Genomic DNA, 15,976 nt, shown 5'->3' on the forward strand with positions numbered 1-15,976 from the left:
CACTGAGAAGGCTTTACACCACCCACCTATATATTATGTTATATCTAAGAAATTTAAGCTGTAATAATATTTCGTTTTCTTCAGTGTGCTTCATCGTTATTTTTTGTATTTTGGGTTATGTGAGTTATGTTGGTAAAATTATGACAATTTCTTGCAACAGGTTTTGCCTTGTTTGGAGGTACTAAATGGAATGATGAAAAGTGCAACGGGAATTAGTATCAACAACAAATTTAAAAGTAGATTCAAATTCAGGGTTTTCTTTTATCTGGAAAAAAAAAAAAGAAAATCTCAAATTCAAAAAAATTCAGAAGGAAAAATTTTGTATTTTGTTAAGAGAGCGTCATGTTTAATTAAATTTCGATTTTGCAAATTTATGAATCTTGAGGAATACGCACATTCGTACTCCATATAATAGAGAAGAAAGCTGAGTATCCCAAAAAGATTTACCCTCTTACATTTCCTTCTATAAAACGATAATTATTTCTCAAAACTAACATACACATAACATTCCGACCTAAAAGTTAATGATATACACAGTATGGCTAACAAAATATTTATAGAATTTATGAAATGGCATCCATTACATTCAATTAAAATTGATACGTTTGCTAGCGAAAACCTCATTTAAATAGTTTCTCATCAAAACAAGAGACAAGAGTTTCACTGAGCCTGAGCAATTAAAGGTGACAAACAAAATTTGCAAGCCATATTGCGAGCACTGCTCGCCAATTGAGATGACGCTCTGCTTAGCTCGTTTAGATTCGTGATGAATAATTGATCTCAGATCAAACTGCATTTAAATTGCGCTTACAAATGAATTGCCAACATAAAATTTATTTTGCTTACGCATAGACTTAACATGTTTTATAGTTTTATTTTTACGCCTTTAAATGAAGTCACAATGCCTCACTAGATGAAATCAGTTGATTGATTTAACTCTTTTTTGTTAACTTTAAGTGTAATTTTAATCTGTGTGATGTCAGCATTATAATAACGGCATTATAATATAGGTTTATGTAATAGGTGTAGATCTTGTGAAAAAACTTTTTTTTTGAAAAACTGATCAGAATTCAATGAAGGGTACACGATTTAAAGTTTATGTTGGTGCACATACACTTTAGTAAATACATTAAAAACAAAAATCAATTTTTATATATATATATATATCCCTTTTTTTTTTGCAACTGAAATGTGTATTAAATTAATTGCTCACAGCAACCACAATTAAAAAAAAATAGTAACAAAAACATACAAAATAACACACATACATTAACTATTAGATACATAAAATATTATTGCATATTTGGACATTTAAAACAGAAATGATAAAAAAACTTTTCAACATAAGAGAAAAAATCTTGCTTAGTGTTTATTAGCATTCTATTACAATGTAAATTCATTTTGAATTAATTCTGAATCCTTGTACATAACAAACTGGAAAAAAAGCTCCACCATCACGTTATATGATATTGCAACACGTTTTTCGATTTTGTTTATGATTTAAAAAATTAATTCGCCGTACTATCTCAGCAAATACTTCATTAACATTGAATCTTGTTTTTGCAGAAGTTTCAAAAAATGGGGCATGCCATCTTTCTGCAACTGCTTCCCCTTCTTCTTGAGTCACTTCTCGCTCATCAAATATGTCTCGTTTATTACCTACTAGTATTAAAGGCACATTAGATTGTCCTTTTAAACGGACAATCTGATCTCGCATAGGTTGCACATCTTGAAGTGTTTGCCGATTTGTTATTGAATATACTAAAAGAAATCCCTGCCCATTCTTTATATACAAATCTCTCATTGAGGCAAATTGTTCTGTTCCAGCAGTATCAAGAATTTCTAATATAGAGGGTGAGCTATCAACTTCAATTTCTTTTCGGTAAAAGTCTTCAATAGTGGGATCATATCTTTCTAAAAACTGATTTGACACAAACTGGACAGTCAAAGCACTCTTTCCAACACCCCCTGAGCCCAAAACAACTACTTTATATTCTTTCATTTAAATTGTATAATACTTCAGAGTCATTTAACTTTTAACATACTTTTTATTTAATTGATATGCCTATAAATAAAAAATAACAAAAATCATCTTTTAACAATTAAAACATAACTATTTTTGTTTGTTAAAAGATTTAAAAAGTATTATAATATAAACAATTTAGTTAGTGTCATTGAACTAATCATCAAACTTGCAGTTAGATTTCAAATTACATATTCATTATAATGACAGCAAAGTATTATGACATTAGCAGTGTTCATATTGCATATTTAGTTATTGGCAATTTAGATCCTATATATATATATATATATATATCAGACATTTATAAATCAAAGCTACAAATAATTCATTGAAGCTAATACTTTTTATCAATATTATTATAAAATTTATCAATATTAATATCAGATAATCACAAAAACTAATTTTACAACTCTAAGGTTGATATTTTATCATAATCTCCATTTTGCAATAAAAAAAAAAATATCAATTAACTAACTTTAACAATTTATCATCAAATAATGAAAAACCAGATCTAATTATGTTATGAAAGTGTCAGTTTTTCCTTGTAAAAATACTGCATAGAAATTGAATCATGAAACAAAGCCACTAAGATCTTTAACTTAGAGATTTAAAAATATCAACATAGTTTAAGTTTATAATTTCAAAACAATTAAAGGAATGCTTCTTTAATTTTTATTAAGTAAAAGAAGAAGAGCGTGAAACTAACAATAAACAACAAATAAGTCTTAATTCTATAAGACTTATAAAAAAATTAAAATAAACAGAAAAAATGATAAAAAGACATGATAAGACTTTAAACTTCAAACTCTATCATAATTTTGTTTCAATCATTATCCAAATTAATTCACATATTTAATTTCATAATGAGCAATGCTTTTTAAAGTACCTCAATTCTACATTTTTGAGCAATAGCATCACTCTGCTATACCAAACAAATACAAGCTTGATGTTGTTACAACATAAACTAATCAAATTGCTGACCTCACAATAAAACAGACGGAGAAAAAAGCTTAAATTATTTAAATTAGGTCGACAATACCAAGTAAAATATGATAAAGTTGCATACAAATTTTCACTACACCCATTCTCAATCATTAACCGAAACATTATCAAAGCAAAATAGGAGATCTGGTAAAAAAACACTGCAATAATTACTCAACTCGTTCATGTAAATGAACACGGAATATCAAAAATAAAAAAAGGTAACATTTGGATTTCGTATATAGGAGAAAAAGCTTTGTACGTAATGCGCATCTAAGCATTAAATTAAACCTATAAAATAAGCTGAACTTAAAAATCCATTCTCATAAAAAGTTAGAACATATTCTAAAATATGGATGTCAGTCAGTAACTATAATTGGATCTCGCCCGAAGTATAAACTTTTGGTCCTTTCTTAATGGAGCATTTAAATTTAAATTGAAGCTTCTCTTGTTGTTTTATAAAACGTCGTATGCCTTTATTCTTTTTTAAAAAATATTATTTTTAAGCATAAATTCCTGCCTTTAAAAATGAATAGGATTGAATGTAAAAACTTTTGTTAATATATAAAGATTTTAAAGCTAATGAAAAAAACCCATGATACTAAAAATTCTTTGATGTATTTAATACTTAAGCATCAAATGCTTACCATTACATAAGTAGAATATTTAAATCTTTTAACAGTAAATAATTTTTTTGTCGTTGCAATTCATGCAGTACATTCTCAGATTTTTAAAAATCAAAATTGCAGCATTTGTTGGTTCATAACATTCAGTTGCATTCTTGACAAAAACACACACAAAATAAATTAAAATAACGCATATATCTACAAAAATCAATAAAAATTTAATAAAACAATAAAATCGTGTCTACTATTTGTAGATTTGTATATTCGAAAGGCGGAGAGCCGAAAACCTTTCAGCGCTCAGAAATCGTAATTATTGTAATTATTGTAATTAACTTTGTCAACGAAACCAATCTCGTTTCCAAACAAACGTAGGTTAAATTTTCTACCTATTAGATTGTCAATAATATTTTTGGCGTCTTGTCATAAGCATGTTATATATATATATATATATATATATATATATATATATATATATATATATATATATATATATATATATATATATATATATATATATATATCTGACTGGCCGCATTAAAAATGCTTGATGTGAAACAATTATTATCAGAAGAAGAGCAATTAGTGAGGAAATCCTCCATTTAAACATCGATATTCCAAGATTCTGAACTGCAATATTAAGACCTAAAATATTGAGATTTTTTGAAATAACAATTGAGAACACTGTTATGTTAGTCAGAGTTACTTGATAAAGAAACGTTTTAATGAAAAGCGAAACTGACTATTTAATTAAGAAAAACGAAACTAAATCAGACCAATCAGGCTTTACCAAACATTTGTTTGTGTACATCATGTAAATTCTATATTTAGGGAGCTATTTGGATTTTTTTTTTTTGTTGTTAAAGTGTTTTTTTTGTTTCACTGCTGATTTTTGGATGAAAGGGGGTGGCACTCGACAGCATTACGGCAATTGAAGACAAAAGTTAAACAAAATGTAAAAACGGAACGGCTGTGTTTTTATTGAACGTAGTAGTCGTTTGTCAACAATGTTCGAATCAATATGGCGTATTCCTATTGAGGAAGCTCTCGCCACTTATTTTGATAAAAATATCATCTTTTAAAATGTTGTTGTTTTATTGAAATTTAGCTGTAAATTTCAGAAGATGTTCTAATATGCTGATTATTTTAGATTAAAAAGTTAGTTCATTGTACAATCAAAAGTTAAAAAGAAACCTTGCTTGGTTATATCGTTCTGAAATTTAAAAAATTATAATATCAATGTACACGTTAAAAATCTTAATAGAATCTGATGGCTCATAATAGAGCGTCGGTTAGTGATCAATTTTTATACATTTTATCGTATTTTTAAAATGAAAATATTATGTATATAGTCAAATGAAGTATTAAGAGTACGAATAGAAATGGTAAATAGCTATTGGGAGGGGAGAGTTGTTCTAGTAAATTGTTCTTCTAATATGCATATTAGCTCATTACTATAGTTAGATTAACATTTATTTCAAATTTAGGATAGATTTTTAGCATGTTTATTGACATTTTAAAATTTTTTTAATGACTGCTTTGTAAATTTAGGGCTTGAGAGACGGGCTAGATCCGGAAAATCGATATACTTTACAGGAAAAAATTGGAAAAGGATCCTTTGGAGAAGTTTTCAAGGCGTGAGTTTTTATGTCAGTTCTCTAAAACATAAAAATATTCAATCTTTAATTCTTATATAAAAATCATTAACTGTTTACCAAAAAAAAATTTATGTTTATGTTTTGAGAATTACAAATAGTTTCAGCATGTAATAGTTTGTAAGGAAAGATATTTATAGCTGGTTTGGTTAAAAGTTCTTTAAAATTACTTGTTAAATTAAGTTGCTTTATTATATAAAATACTTTTTGTTTTGAAATAATGATAACAACGATAAAAAGTGAGATAGCTATTACGATTCTTACTGAAAAAATCTTTTGGCTCATTTACTTTTATGTTTAACTAAATTTAAATAAATTTTGTTGAAGTACTATATTAATACATTACTCAGCTATGTAAGAATATATTTTTATATATTTCTAATTCAAATTTAGTTTTAGCTAACATTAAATCATTTTAATAAGTAATTCTATAAAGTTTAAAGGATTATGTTTTTTTTTAGTATTGATTTAAACACAAGTAATATTGTAGCTGCTAAGATCATTGATCTGGAAGAAGCAGAGGATGAAATTGAAGATATTCAGCAAGAAATAACTGTTTTATCCCAATGTGATAGTGAATTTGTTACAAAATATTTTGGCTCATATTTAAAGGTAGAAATTATTTTACATAGGTTATAAGGTTAATTTTCATTACATAAATACTTCTATTTTTTGATGCTCCCCTCATATAAAGTATCTATTTAAGAACTCTATACATTTTACAGTTAAAATGTTAAAGATCAAAATATAATTTGTGAGACTAAAACAAAGTTTTATCAAGATTTTTTTGTTTAAAGGGAATTTATGTTTGATATAAAATTATATGAAAATATGAAATTTCATCTTTGGGTAGTTCCTTGTAAAAGTAGGGCAGTCATTCTATCCACCCCCTAAAATTCCCATTAAATTTTAACTAGTGGTACCTATCAATGAAACATGGTTCAAAAGTTATGATGTTTTGAAATTTAGCCTAAAATGCAATATTTTTTGTTCATGTCCACCATGATGGATTTTATAGCATCACCTTTTTTTGAATAACTCAAATTCTACTGGAATAAAACACCTGAAAATCAGTACTTAATCATTTTTGAGGGTGCTGAATCCAAATATGTAGAGAAATTGATGAATTTTGGTGAATTTTCTGTTTTTTTACTATGGGTTACACTTTCACAAATTCCTGGAGTTATCTAACTCTCATGGGTCTGAATTTTTTTCAGATAAAAGAAGAGATGTTAAACCATCTTAATATAAAATATGGTCTTGGTATTTTGAATCAATAAAAGATACACTATTTTGAACTTTAGACTGAGAATGCCATTTTTCGGGCCTGTATTCTCCATTATGGATATTTTAATGGTACCTTTTCCTGAATTATTTTATTTATAGCGAAAGATATTGACTGAAAACTGGTATTTAACCAATTTTTTTAATTTTTTAAGGGTAGTGAATCTAAAGATAAAAATAAAATTCAAAGTTGCAGAATGTTACTAGTTTAAAAATAGACTTGTTTTTATCAAGATATTTAGTTGTCTAAATATACTTATGTGAAATCAGCTGTGATATATTAAGCCTAAAAATTATTTTATTTTTGGTACTTCTGTTGCGAAAATTGCAAGAATGTAATGGAATTATTAATTTTGATAGTTGTTACAAAAAAAATTGTCAATATGTGTTAATTGTAAATATGTGTTGGTTTTTATGACTTTTTTGAGGGATATTTTCTGGTATAAAAGAAGGAGAAAATTTCTAAAAATAGGTTTTTGTTTGAAGAGAATTTTGTCATCTCATCAATGTGTTGCGAGAAAACTACAGTTTTAGATTAAATAATTACTAAGTCTTTTTTAAGTTCATTTTCTTAATCATGGCAAACAATCAATAGTGCTTGATTGGAATTCAACTAGGAAGTGAATTTGCATCTGACAACATACACACCATTGCCTGGAATTGAATACTTTGAGACCTTCCTGATGATGATAGAGAACTGTTAATGTGGAGGACTGAGCTATCAATAATCAATGTCAAATCAACATCTTGTCTCCATCATAAACATATTCATTTGAAGCACTATGCAACTAAAGTAACACAATGCTGCAATCCTTTTAATGTTCATAAAAAAAGCTAGGAAAGGTATTTATAACAGTTCTTTTTTTTTTCTCAAATTTGCATATTCAGCTTATTTTAGCTAACCTTTTAAAGTTTAACAATTAAGCATCAAAAAATCTCTTACCTTTAGGTTTTTTTTTTTTTTTTAATTTTTTTATAGACCTAAGTTCATTTTATTTTAAGCTAGTCTTTGTGAAATCAACTTGGAGGCAAATTCATAGTACTAGGTGAAAAGCTTTGTCCACAATTCAGATATAAGTTAGCATCAGGTGAAGAATCAGAAGAAAGCGAGATGAAGATTGAAGATTATATAGAGAAAGAAATTATACAAGAGTCAGCAAGATAATTGCAATTGAAGAAGCAGTTACTAGGACAAATGCAAATGTTCTGAATGTCACTGAATCTGATCTTGCTGCACCAGATAAGATTGAAATTCCAAAGGAGATTCAAACCAAAACTGAAGATCTAGATAACCTTTTGACTACATGAAAGAAAAACTTAAAATTTCTGACAGATGGCAGCAACTTCAAATTTTGAAATTAACTCAAAAATCTTGGTCTGTTAGAAAAACAGCAAAAGAGTTTTCAGTTTCCAAAAGTGAAATCCAGAAGGCAAAGTTATTACATGAGCAAAAAGGCATCATAGCATACCCTGATGTTAATTGCTGTAGGCCTTAAAAGGTCCTACCATGAAATCATTAAAATATCTGTAGCAGAGAATTGAAAGTTTCCATGATTCACCAATGCAACAGTTGCTCTGGCATACAAGCTGCCCAACTTTTCTTACAATAGTATCTGACATAAGATGATGATCCAGAAGAGCAATATAAAAGTGGTAAAAGTGATGAAAATAAACAGTCAACAGTAGATTTAAAACAATGGATAACAATAGATAGAACTGACCTATTATAAATGAAGCTTCCATTAAGTGAATTCATAGAGCTTCTGTGTTAAAAGCTTGATAATGTTATTTCTCATTCATTTATTGAAAAGTCACAATCAAGCTATATAAAGCATCTTAGAGAGACAATTAGTCCTGATGAGGCAATCGTTCTGAGAGGTTTTGCAGAGAATTATACTTTTGTAGTACAAGACGAGATACAGAGTTACCATTGGAGCAAGAAACAATGTTCTCTTCACCCATTTGTCATCTATTACACTGCTAGTTTGCAGAGTCCAAGCACAAGCCAAATACTGTCTGCTAAAACAATGTTTGAATACTGTCAAAAACCAATCAGTGGGATCAAGTTTGTATATGTTCTTTCTGAAGAAATGAAGTTAACATAAAAGAAACTTGTTCATAGACTTATATAGCAGCCACTATTACTGGGACAAGAAGTTTCCATCAATAAACACCTTCATCTACTTCAATTATAAAGGTGAAATGGTTAATATGAGGATGATGATTTTGCTCTAACATTTGATTTTCTCAATTAAAAAAAAAAAAGTTATAAAGTTCAGATTGATAATATTACAATATCACAATCCTTATTGTGCAAATAAGATGAATTTTAATGGTTTGGTATGGTTTCCAAAATTGATGAAGAGAATAATGATTTCATGGTAAAGCTCATGCATCCCCATTTTTCCTGAAATATAAATTTCCAAATGTAAACTTTAAAAAGGAAATTTTAATTTTCAAAATGTAAACTTAAAAAAGAATTAGAAACTTGTATTGACCATTTTGAAAATAAAAAATAATGATAAAAAATGTTTAGATACTGATTTTCAGCTGTTTTCTTCCACTAGAATTTGAGTTATTCAAAAAAAAGGTGATGCTATAAAATCCATCATGGTGGACATGAACAAAAAATATTGCATTTTAGGCTAAATTTCAAAACATCATAGTTTTTGAACTATTTAGAGTTGGGAGCTCAAACCTTGCATTTTTTCATGTTTCATTGATAGGTTAAATCACTGGTTAAAATTTAATGGGAGTCTGAGAGGTTGGGTGTAAAATTTTAATTTTTTGTCCCACTTTTACATGGAATTACCTCTTATGTTAATTTTTTTACAATAGTTTTATTTAAAACATTGAGAAGAGATTTATTTTAACAAAAAAATATTTTAATTTACAAAATGTTCTGATTACAAAATTTGTTTGAATTTCGAAATTTGTTTGAAAATTGTTTGAAAGTTAAAACTTTTTGCAACTAAAACAAAAAAAAAGTAACCTTTTCAGTTTTTGATTTCTGGTGTTAAATTGTTATATTAGCTATGCAGATAAATTGCAGTTTTGCTGTTAAATCTTTGTTAACTGAAAAGGCCTAAGTAATCAAAGGGAATATTTAAAATAAAATTTTTATGGGCTGCACTATTGTTACTCCTATGAAAAGAAATTAAAAGTGCAATAAACAACAACATTTTCTGATGCTTTAATAGAAAGTTATTGTATTAAATATATTGAATTTTGCTATGTTACTTTTTTTTCATCTTCTAATTGAAACTTGATTAGTATAATCTTTATCTATCTTACAAGGTAACAAGAACCAATAAACTTGATATTTTGAATATTAATAGAAGAATCATTTTATTCTTTTGTTAAAGTCATTACTGTATTTTTCAGGGTACAAAACTATGGATAATAATGGAATATTTAGGTGGTGGCTCAGCTTTAGATTTGGTGAGACTACTTAGTGTTGTTTTTATCATTAAACTATCTCATTAAGCTAAAATCACTTAATTAGTAACTAATAGCTATTTTACATGACTAAAAGTATCACTTAATTAGTAACTAATAGCTATTTTTCATGACTAAAAGTATCACTTAATTAGTAACTAATAGCTATTTTTCATGACTAAAAGTATCACTTAATTAGTAACTAATAGCTATTTTTACATGACTAATAGCTATTTTACATAACTAATAGCTATTTTTACATGACTAATTGGTATTTTACATAACTAATAGCTATTTTACATAACTAATAGCTATTTTTACATGACTAATAGCTATTTTACATGACTAAAAGTAATTGAGTTTGATTAACATGAATTTACTTGCAAATCCAGCTTACATTTTTTTTCCCAATAAAATGACAATTAAAAAAAGTTAGGAATGGAAAATCAACAAATGTAAAGAAATTTTGAAAGTTTAGTGCTCATTAAAAAATGAATTATTCTAGATTTTTAAGAAAGTTAACAAATAGTATTTTGGTAAAAAATCTAAATACTTGAAAATCCATTTCAATCATCAGGTAAATTGTTAAATATTAAAATATTTTGATTTAAAAAATCTTCTTAAATTGTATAGTTATTTCAAGTTTTAAAGTTATAAATGTGATTCTTATATAATAGATGAAAGCTGGACCATTTGATGAAATATATATACCAATTGTGCTTCGAGAGGTACTAAAAGGATTAGAGTATTTACACTCTGAAAAGAAGTTGCACCGTGATATTAAAGGTTTGTCTTTAAAAAAAAGTTATCTAAAAAATAAATGTAAAAAACTTTTAAAGGCTAAAATTAATAGTAATCCTGAACTTTAACTTTTGTTTTTGCTGGAAAAAAATTTTTCTTTTTACTGGAAAAAATTTTTTCTTTTTGCTAAAATAAGTATAGTAAAATAAAAATTGTATAAATTACTATAGTTTTGGTATAGTTATGGAGTTATAAAATAGCAATGACTGTTGTTATATGTTTGAAATTCTCTGTTTTAGATTTGTAAAATAATAAATTTAATAGAAATTCTACTTAATTGTTTAAGTTTCATAGTATCTTTTTTGTAACACAAATTGCTTCAAGAATTCGACAAAAATGTTTGATGCAAAAAGTGCGAAAGATAAATTTTTTTTTTTTTTTTTTTTTAGCTGCCAATGTGCTTTTATCAGAACAAGGAAATGTAAAACTTGCTGATTTTGGTGTTGCTGGTCAACTAACTAATACAATGAATAAAAGAAATACCTTTGTTGGAACTCCTTTTTGGATGGCACCTGAAGTGATTAAGCAATCAGAGTATGATTCAAAGGTGTCAATTTTTTTACCAGTGGAACAAAAGCATTCTTGTTTTTATCCATAATTTCTATTTGATTTTCAGATTTTTATTGTTTTTATTTATTACTGATTTTACATTTTCCTAGAACTACTTGGTAAGAATTATATAATAAACACAATTTTTATTAGTTCATTTCAATTGATGCCTTTAAATAATTACAATTTACTTCAGTCATTGTTTTGTCATTTTGTCAAATGAAATTTAACAGTGCCTTACATTTATCCACCTTTTCTCATGCACTGAATACACATAAACAAATAAAAAATGCCTAACTGTTTTTGATTACTACTTTTTTTTTAACAACAAATTGTTGACTCTTATGCACTTTAAAGTTAACTTCAAACTGACATTTCTCTTAGTAAAATACAGAAGTTTTTTCATCTACATGTTTTTAGCACTAAAATTTTCAAGTATTACTAAGAATGAACTGCTGTAGCGTATCTTCTCCTTCTCCATATTTTTACTTTGGTTCAAATTCTTAAAAAAAAATTTTGAGATTTTTGGCTATAGAAAATACAAATTTATTTTTGCAGGCTGATATGTGGTCACTGGGTATTACAGCAATAGAGCTGGCTAAAGGTGAACCACCACACGCTGAGTTGCATCCAATGAGAGTGCTGTTTCTTATTCCTAAAAACAATCCTCCTGAATTAACAGGAAATTTTACTAAACCGTTTAAAGATTTTGTTTCTTGCTGTTTAAATAAAAATCCTCAAGAGGTAAGCTCTTTATTTTAAAAATGTCAATTTCTGAGTTAGAAATTCTGAAACCAATTAATTTATGTAGTTGATTTATAAAATTTACACTATGATAAAATGATTGTAGTTTTATTTATTTAAAAGGTTAAACAGCAAATATTCATATTAAAAAAATAAAAAGTTGCAAAAGTGTTGGATTAACAAAAAATTTGAGCAAATCAATGCTTATTTGCTGTTATCAATTGTTCTTATTTTCAGCGTCAGTCTGCAAAAGAGTTGCTCAAGCATAGATTTATCAAAGCAGCAAGGCGTACAGGTACATTAGTTGAGCTTATTGATAAGTATAGAAAATGGCGTATGAACGGTGGTGATGATGGGATTGATTCTGATGACGATAGTAGAATGTGAGTTTTTACTGAATAGTTGTAATAAATAGTTTTTACTTATTAAAAATAATATCAAAAGTTATCTTTGCTTTGTTTGGGTCTATGTTTTATGCAAAGTTTTACAATATTAGAATGTTAAGTATCTGAATAATTTACTTCAAAATATTGATTTTTCAGAAATCATATTAGCATGCTTTAAAATACCACTATATTTTAGAAAAAAATCAATATCATTATTTTTCTAGGGACTCAATGAAAGAAGAACGTGCTCAAGATAATTGGATTTTTACAATTAAGTCTGCACTTCCAAATCTATCACCAGCTGCTGACCCTCTATCTTCTACCGTAACTGGTAAACCACACTCCTTTAGTACACCGGTTGAGCTGCCACAGTCCAAATCGCTATCAAGAATATTATTACCTATTTTAGCACAGGTATTGGGTGTCCCTTTGTTATCTATTAAAATCTAGTCTGAGTCATTAAGTAGATCACTGTAGCTAATGCAATTTCATTTTTGCTAGTCCTTTACTTCTTTTTTTTTTTCTTCAGTATTGTCCAATATTTGAAATAGTAGTGCTGCCTAATGTATAAGTGGGAAAAATATTTTCGTTTGTTTTTTATGGAAAGCAATATATTCTTCGCTTTTTATTTATCTTTCCAAGCTAAAAGTGAAGCATTCAAATCGAATATCCACAATTGAAGAACTAGAAAACATAATTAAAACCACTGAGCAGCAATCACCTGGTATATGTGATGCCTTCATAGGTGAAGTAACTGATATTGTGAAAAGGTGATAAGATCGCATTTTTTTAAATGACCAACAGAAAATTTACATTTTATAAACTTTTTGAAAAACTGGTATTTAAACGATTGCTTAATGCAAATAATTATCTAGTTTTAAATTGAACATTCTATTTTAAATTCAGCAAAACGTAGGAAAATTTATCTTTATGCATATAGTTTTTTCTTATTTATATTTTTTAATTCTCGACTTTTTTTTCTTGATCAAATTTAGCTATTATTGCTTAAACTATTTATATTTTTTGGAGAAGTGTTTTTGATTTATTGCAGTGTAAACAGCTAACTCTACTAACAATGAGGACTAACCGAGAAACTAAATATAAGAAGCAATAACAACTCATATTTGTCAATTAGCGTAATAGCTTCAGCATACCATTTACTTCGCCGATTCTATGATTATTTCTGAGCATGAAGCATGTATACTGCAATAGCACTATTCTTTAAAAATGTTTTTTAATGGAGTTGTTACTCGCGTATTTCTCATTCGTGCACGTTTCTCTTTAATTAAGAACTTATACGAAAATAGCCTCACATTCTACCCGTTGAAGTTTTTTGCTAATCCTTTGTTTTATATCGTTTGCCTGTTGGCTATTTTGGATTTCAATTAGTTGTCATTTGTGAAAGCCATGGAAATTTCGTATAAAACAAGTTTTCGCTTTTATAATGCTTTAGCATTGTTTGTATATTTGTATTTTTGTGGTATTTTTTAAATGTAATCCGTAAAAACAGTCAACTTTGTTATTATTGGTAATTTAAAGGAATGAAAAGTGGAGAAGAAAAGGAAAAAGGAAAAAAACAACTTGAAAGTGTTGTTAATTTTAAAATGCTTAAGCTTGTGCTAAGGAATCCTTTGTTTTGATTTTAGTGTCGCTGTTTCTTTTTATAATGTAGATTTAGATTGAAAGGTTGTTTCCGAGTATAAGTCTAAAGTGATAGACGAATCAAGATTTTAGAAAAGTTTAATAGTTCTAGAAAAAAAATCCTATAAAAAAATAGGTTATAGAAAAAAAAGGAAAGGTTTATAGAAATAAATTAATTTAAAAAATCGAATAAATTAATTTAAAAAAAAAAATGCTGTCTTTACATCATTAGATTGTAAATCACCGAAAATAAATCGAGCTAAATTTTGGAAAAAGTTTTGACCCTATGTTGAATTAGCTACTCCTGATTCTATTTCCAATGGACTTCTTTGAAAGTTTTCATAATTAGGATGCTTATAATTGTCAGAAAACCAACCAATAGGATTAGTCATTCAAGTTATTAGATCTTTTTTTTAACAGAACTTTTCTGTGTTGATTATTGCAAAATATTAATTTACTCTGAACAACTCCTTCGTAAGCAAACAATTTCCTTTCCCTTCTTATACCCGGCTGAAATATTTGTGGAATATACTTCGTTATCATAACATAGACGCTTCATTTCTTCAAGACTGAAGAAATGAATGTAGTTTATGGTAAGGTTATAAAGTTAACTGTTGCACCTGGAATGAAAGCAAAAGTTTGTTACGAGAATATGTTGAGACGAGAATATGTTATACTATTTCAGAGAGGTTGACCATCTGAAAATTACTGTAGTTACTACACATTGGTTTGTGACGATATATGTTATTTGAAGGAACTTATTTACTTGAAAAACTTAATTTGTCTCCAAGTTAATGAGCTCCTTAAGTTTAACTTTGTAAGGGCGGACCTGCAGTTATGCGGGACCTGGTGCAAAGTTAATAATTTGTCTAAGAATTCTCGACTTAAACAAGAGTACAGTAAATAGTTTAGCAATTTTATTTTCAATTGATAATATAGACAATGCCAAAAATTTTTCTTCAATTATTTTTTATATTAAATAATTTGTTATTAGTTTTAACTTCAAAAAAGATCGTTCAGCCGATGCATCCGAATAAGCTCAGCCGATGAAGTAAAAATTCTTTCAGAAGACTTTGTTGTTGTTGAATGGCAGTATTTGATGGAGCGTTGGCAATATACAAAATTATTTTTGTGGATTGTAAAATCTCATTAAACACATAGATTAAACTTAAACAGATCTAAAACAAAGATAAATACTTCAAAAATAAAATGAAAACTGAATTCATTTTTCAGATCTATTTTACCGAACTGTACTAGGACAATATTATTTAACTGAAATCAAATCGCTTTTACAGTCTCTATTTGGCATTCCTATCTGGTTTCTGATAAAAATATGGTGTTAGATATTTTTTGCGTTACAATTTTTTGAGACATCAAACGTAATTGGGTATTGGACTATATGGTCATTGTGACGGTAAAATGGCAAACAACAAAATTCTTCTTTCTTTAAACATTGCATTTTCAGTGATGCGAAACAGTACTTTAAATGTAATGAAATCAATAGACCAAGTTTTTTTAATAATTGATATTGAATATACATTCTGTTTTTTCCCATTCAAGTGGCAAGTTTAAAAATAGTAAAATAGTAATTTAATTCAATTTTTTTAATCACTTGCAGAACTTTTCATTATAACATTTCGACAAAAAGTAGGCATAATATAAATTTTTCAGTTTGGATAGATTAAACTTGTAAAAACTAAATAAAAAATCAAAGTTATTATAGCAAAATAAAAAGAAAATATTTACTTGACAACACAATGCAATTAATATTTCTCTATTTCAACCTTTTGATAATCATTATTGCGTTGAATGCTAAACTTTTTTTTCTGAATAAAATAAATGAATTGTCTT

At 27.3% G+C, this 15,976-nt stretch overlaps 2 protein-coding genes across 3 annotated transcripts; one reads left to right on the top strand and one right to left on the bottom strand.

Moving 5' to 3' along the window:
* Window positions 1-1,154: 1,154 nt before the first annotated feature.
* LOC149882305 (ras-related protein Rap-2b-like) lies at window positions 1,155-2,091 on the bottom strand. Its single transcript, XM_090066896.1, has one exon. The coding sequence runs from the start codon at window positions 2,000-2,002 to the stop codon at window positions 1,460-1,462; it is 543 nt and encodes a 180-aa protein (XP_089923022.1). The 5' UTR covers window positions 2,003-2,091; the 3' UTR covers window positions 1,155-1,459.
* Window positions 2,092-4,624: 2,533 nt separating this feature from the next.
* On the top strand, window positions 4,625-15,878 carry LOC145191014 (serine/threonine-protein kinase 24-like). 2 transcript variants are annotated; one of them, XM_090066886.1, is made up of 11 exons: window positions 4,625-4,918; window positions 5,179-5,264; window positions 5,744-5,894; window positions 9,951-10,007; window positions 10,682-10,790; window positions 11,195-11,352; window positions 11,913-12,098; window positions 12,336-12,481; window positions 12,709-12,898; window positions 13,127-13,254; window positions 15,120-15,878. In XM_090066886.1, the coding sequence occupies exons 1-11, from the start codon at window positions 4,898-4,900 to the stop codon at window positions 15,160-15,162; spliced, it is 1,275 nt and encodes a 424-aa protein (XP_089923012.1). In that variant the 5' UTR covers window positions 4,625-4,897; the 3' UTR covers window positions 15,163-15,878. The 2 variants fall into 2 exon arrangements, with proteins under 2 accessions (XP_089923012.1, XP_089923013.1); XM_090066887.1 differs by lacking the exon at window positions 15,120-15,878 and adding an exon at window positions 13,536-13,993.
* The last annotated feature ends 98 nt before the right edge of the window (window positions 15,879-15,976 follow it).

The sequence above is a fragment of the Hydra viridissima genome, unplaced genomic scaffold, assembly GCF_058129835.1.
Source record: "Hydra viridissima isolate aposymbiotic clone 2 unplaced genomic scaffold, HvirCarnegie_v1 scaffold_11, whole genome shotgun sequence".
In the NCBI taxonomy this organism is placed as follows: domain Eukaryota; kingdom Metazoa; phylum Cnidaria; class Hydrozoa; order Anthoathecata; family Hydridae; genus Hydra; species Hydra viridissima.

Excerpts from the sequence above, each read along its gene's own strand:
- LOC149882305 (XM_090066896.1), bottom strand. The coding sequence starts at position 2,002 with ATGAAAGAATATAAAGTAGTTGTTTTGGGCTCAGGGGGTGTTGGAAAG.
- LOC145191014 (XM_090066886.1), top strand. The coding sequence starts at position 4,898 with ATGGCTCATAATAGAGCGTCG. Across the intron at positions 11,353-11,912 it reads AATCAGAGTATGATTCAAAG|GCTGATATGTGGTCACTGGG; the intron begins GTGTCAATTTTT and ends TTATTTTTGCAG. Across the intron at positions 12,899-13,126 it reads TATTACCTATTTTAGCACAG|CTAAAAGTGAAGCATTCAAA; the intron begins GTATTGGGTGTC and ends TATCTTTCCAAG.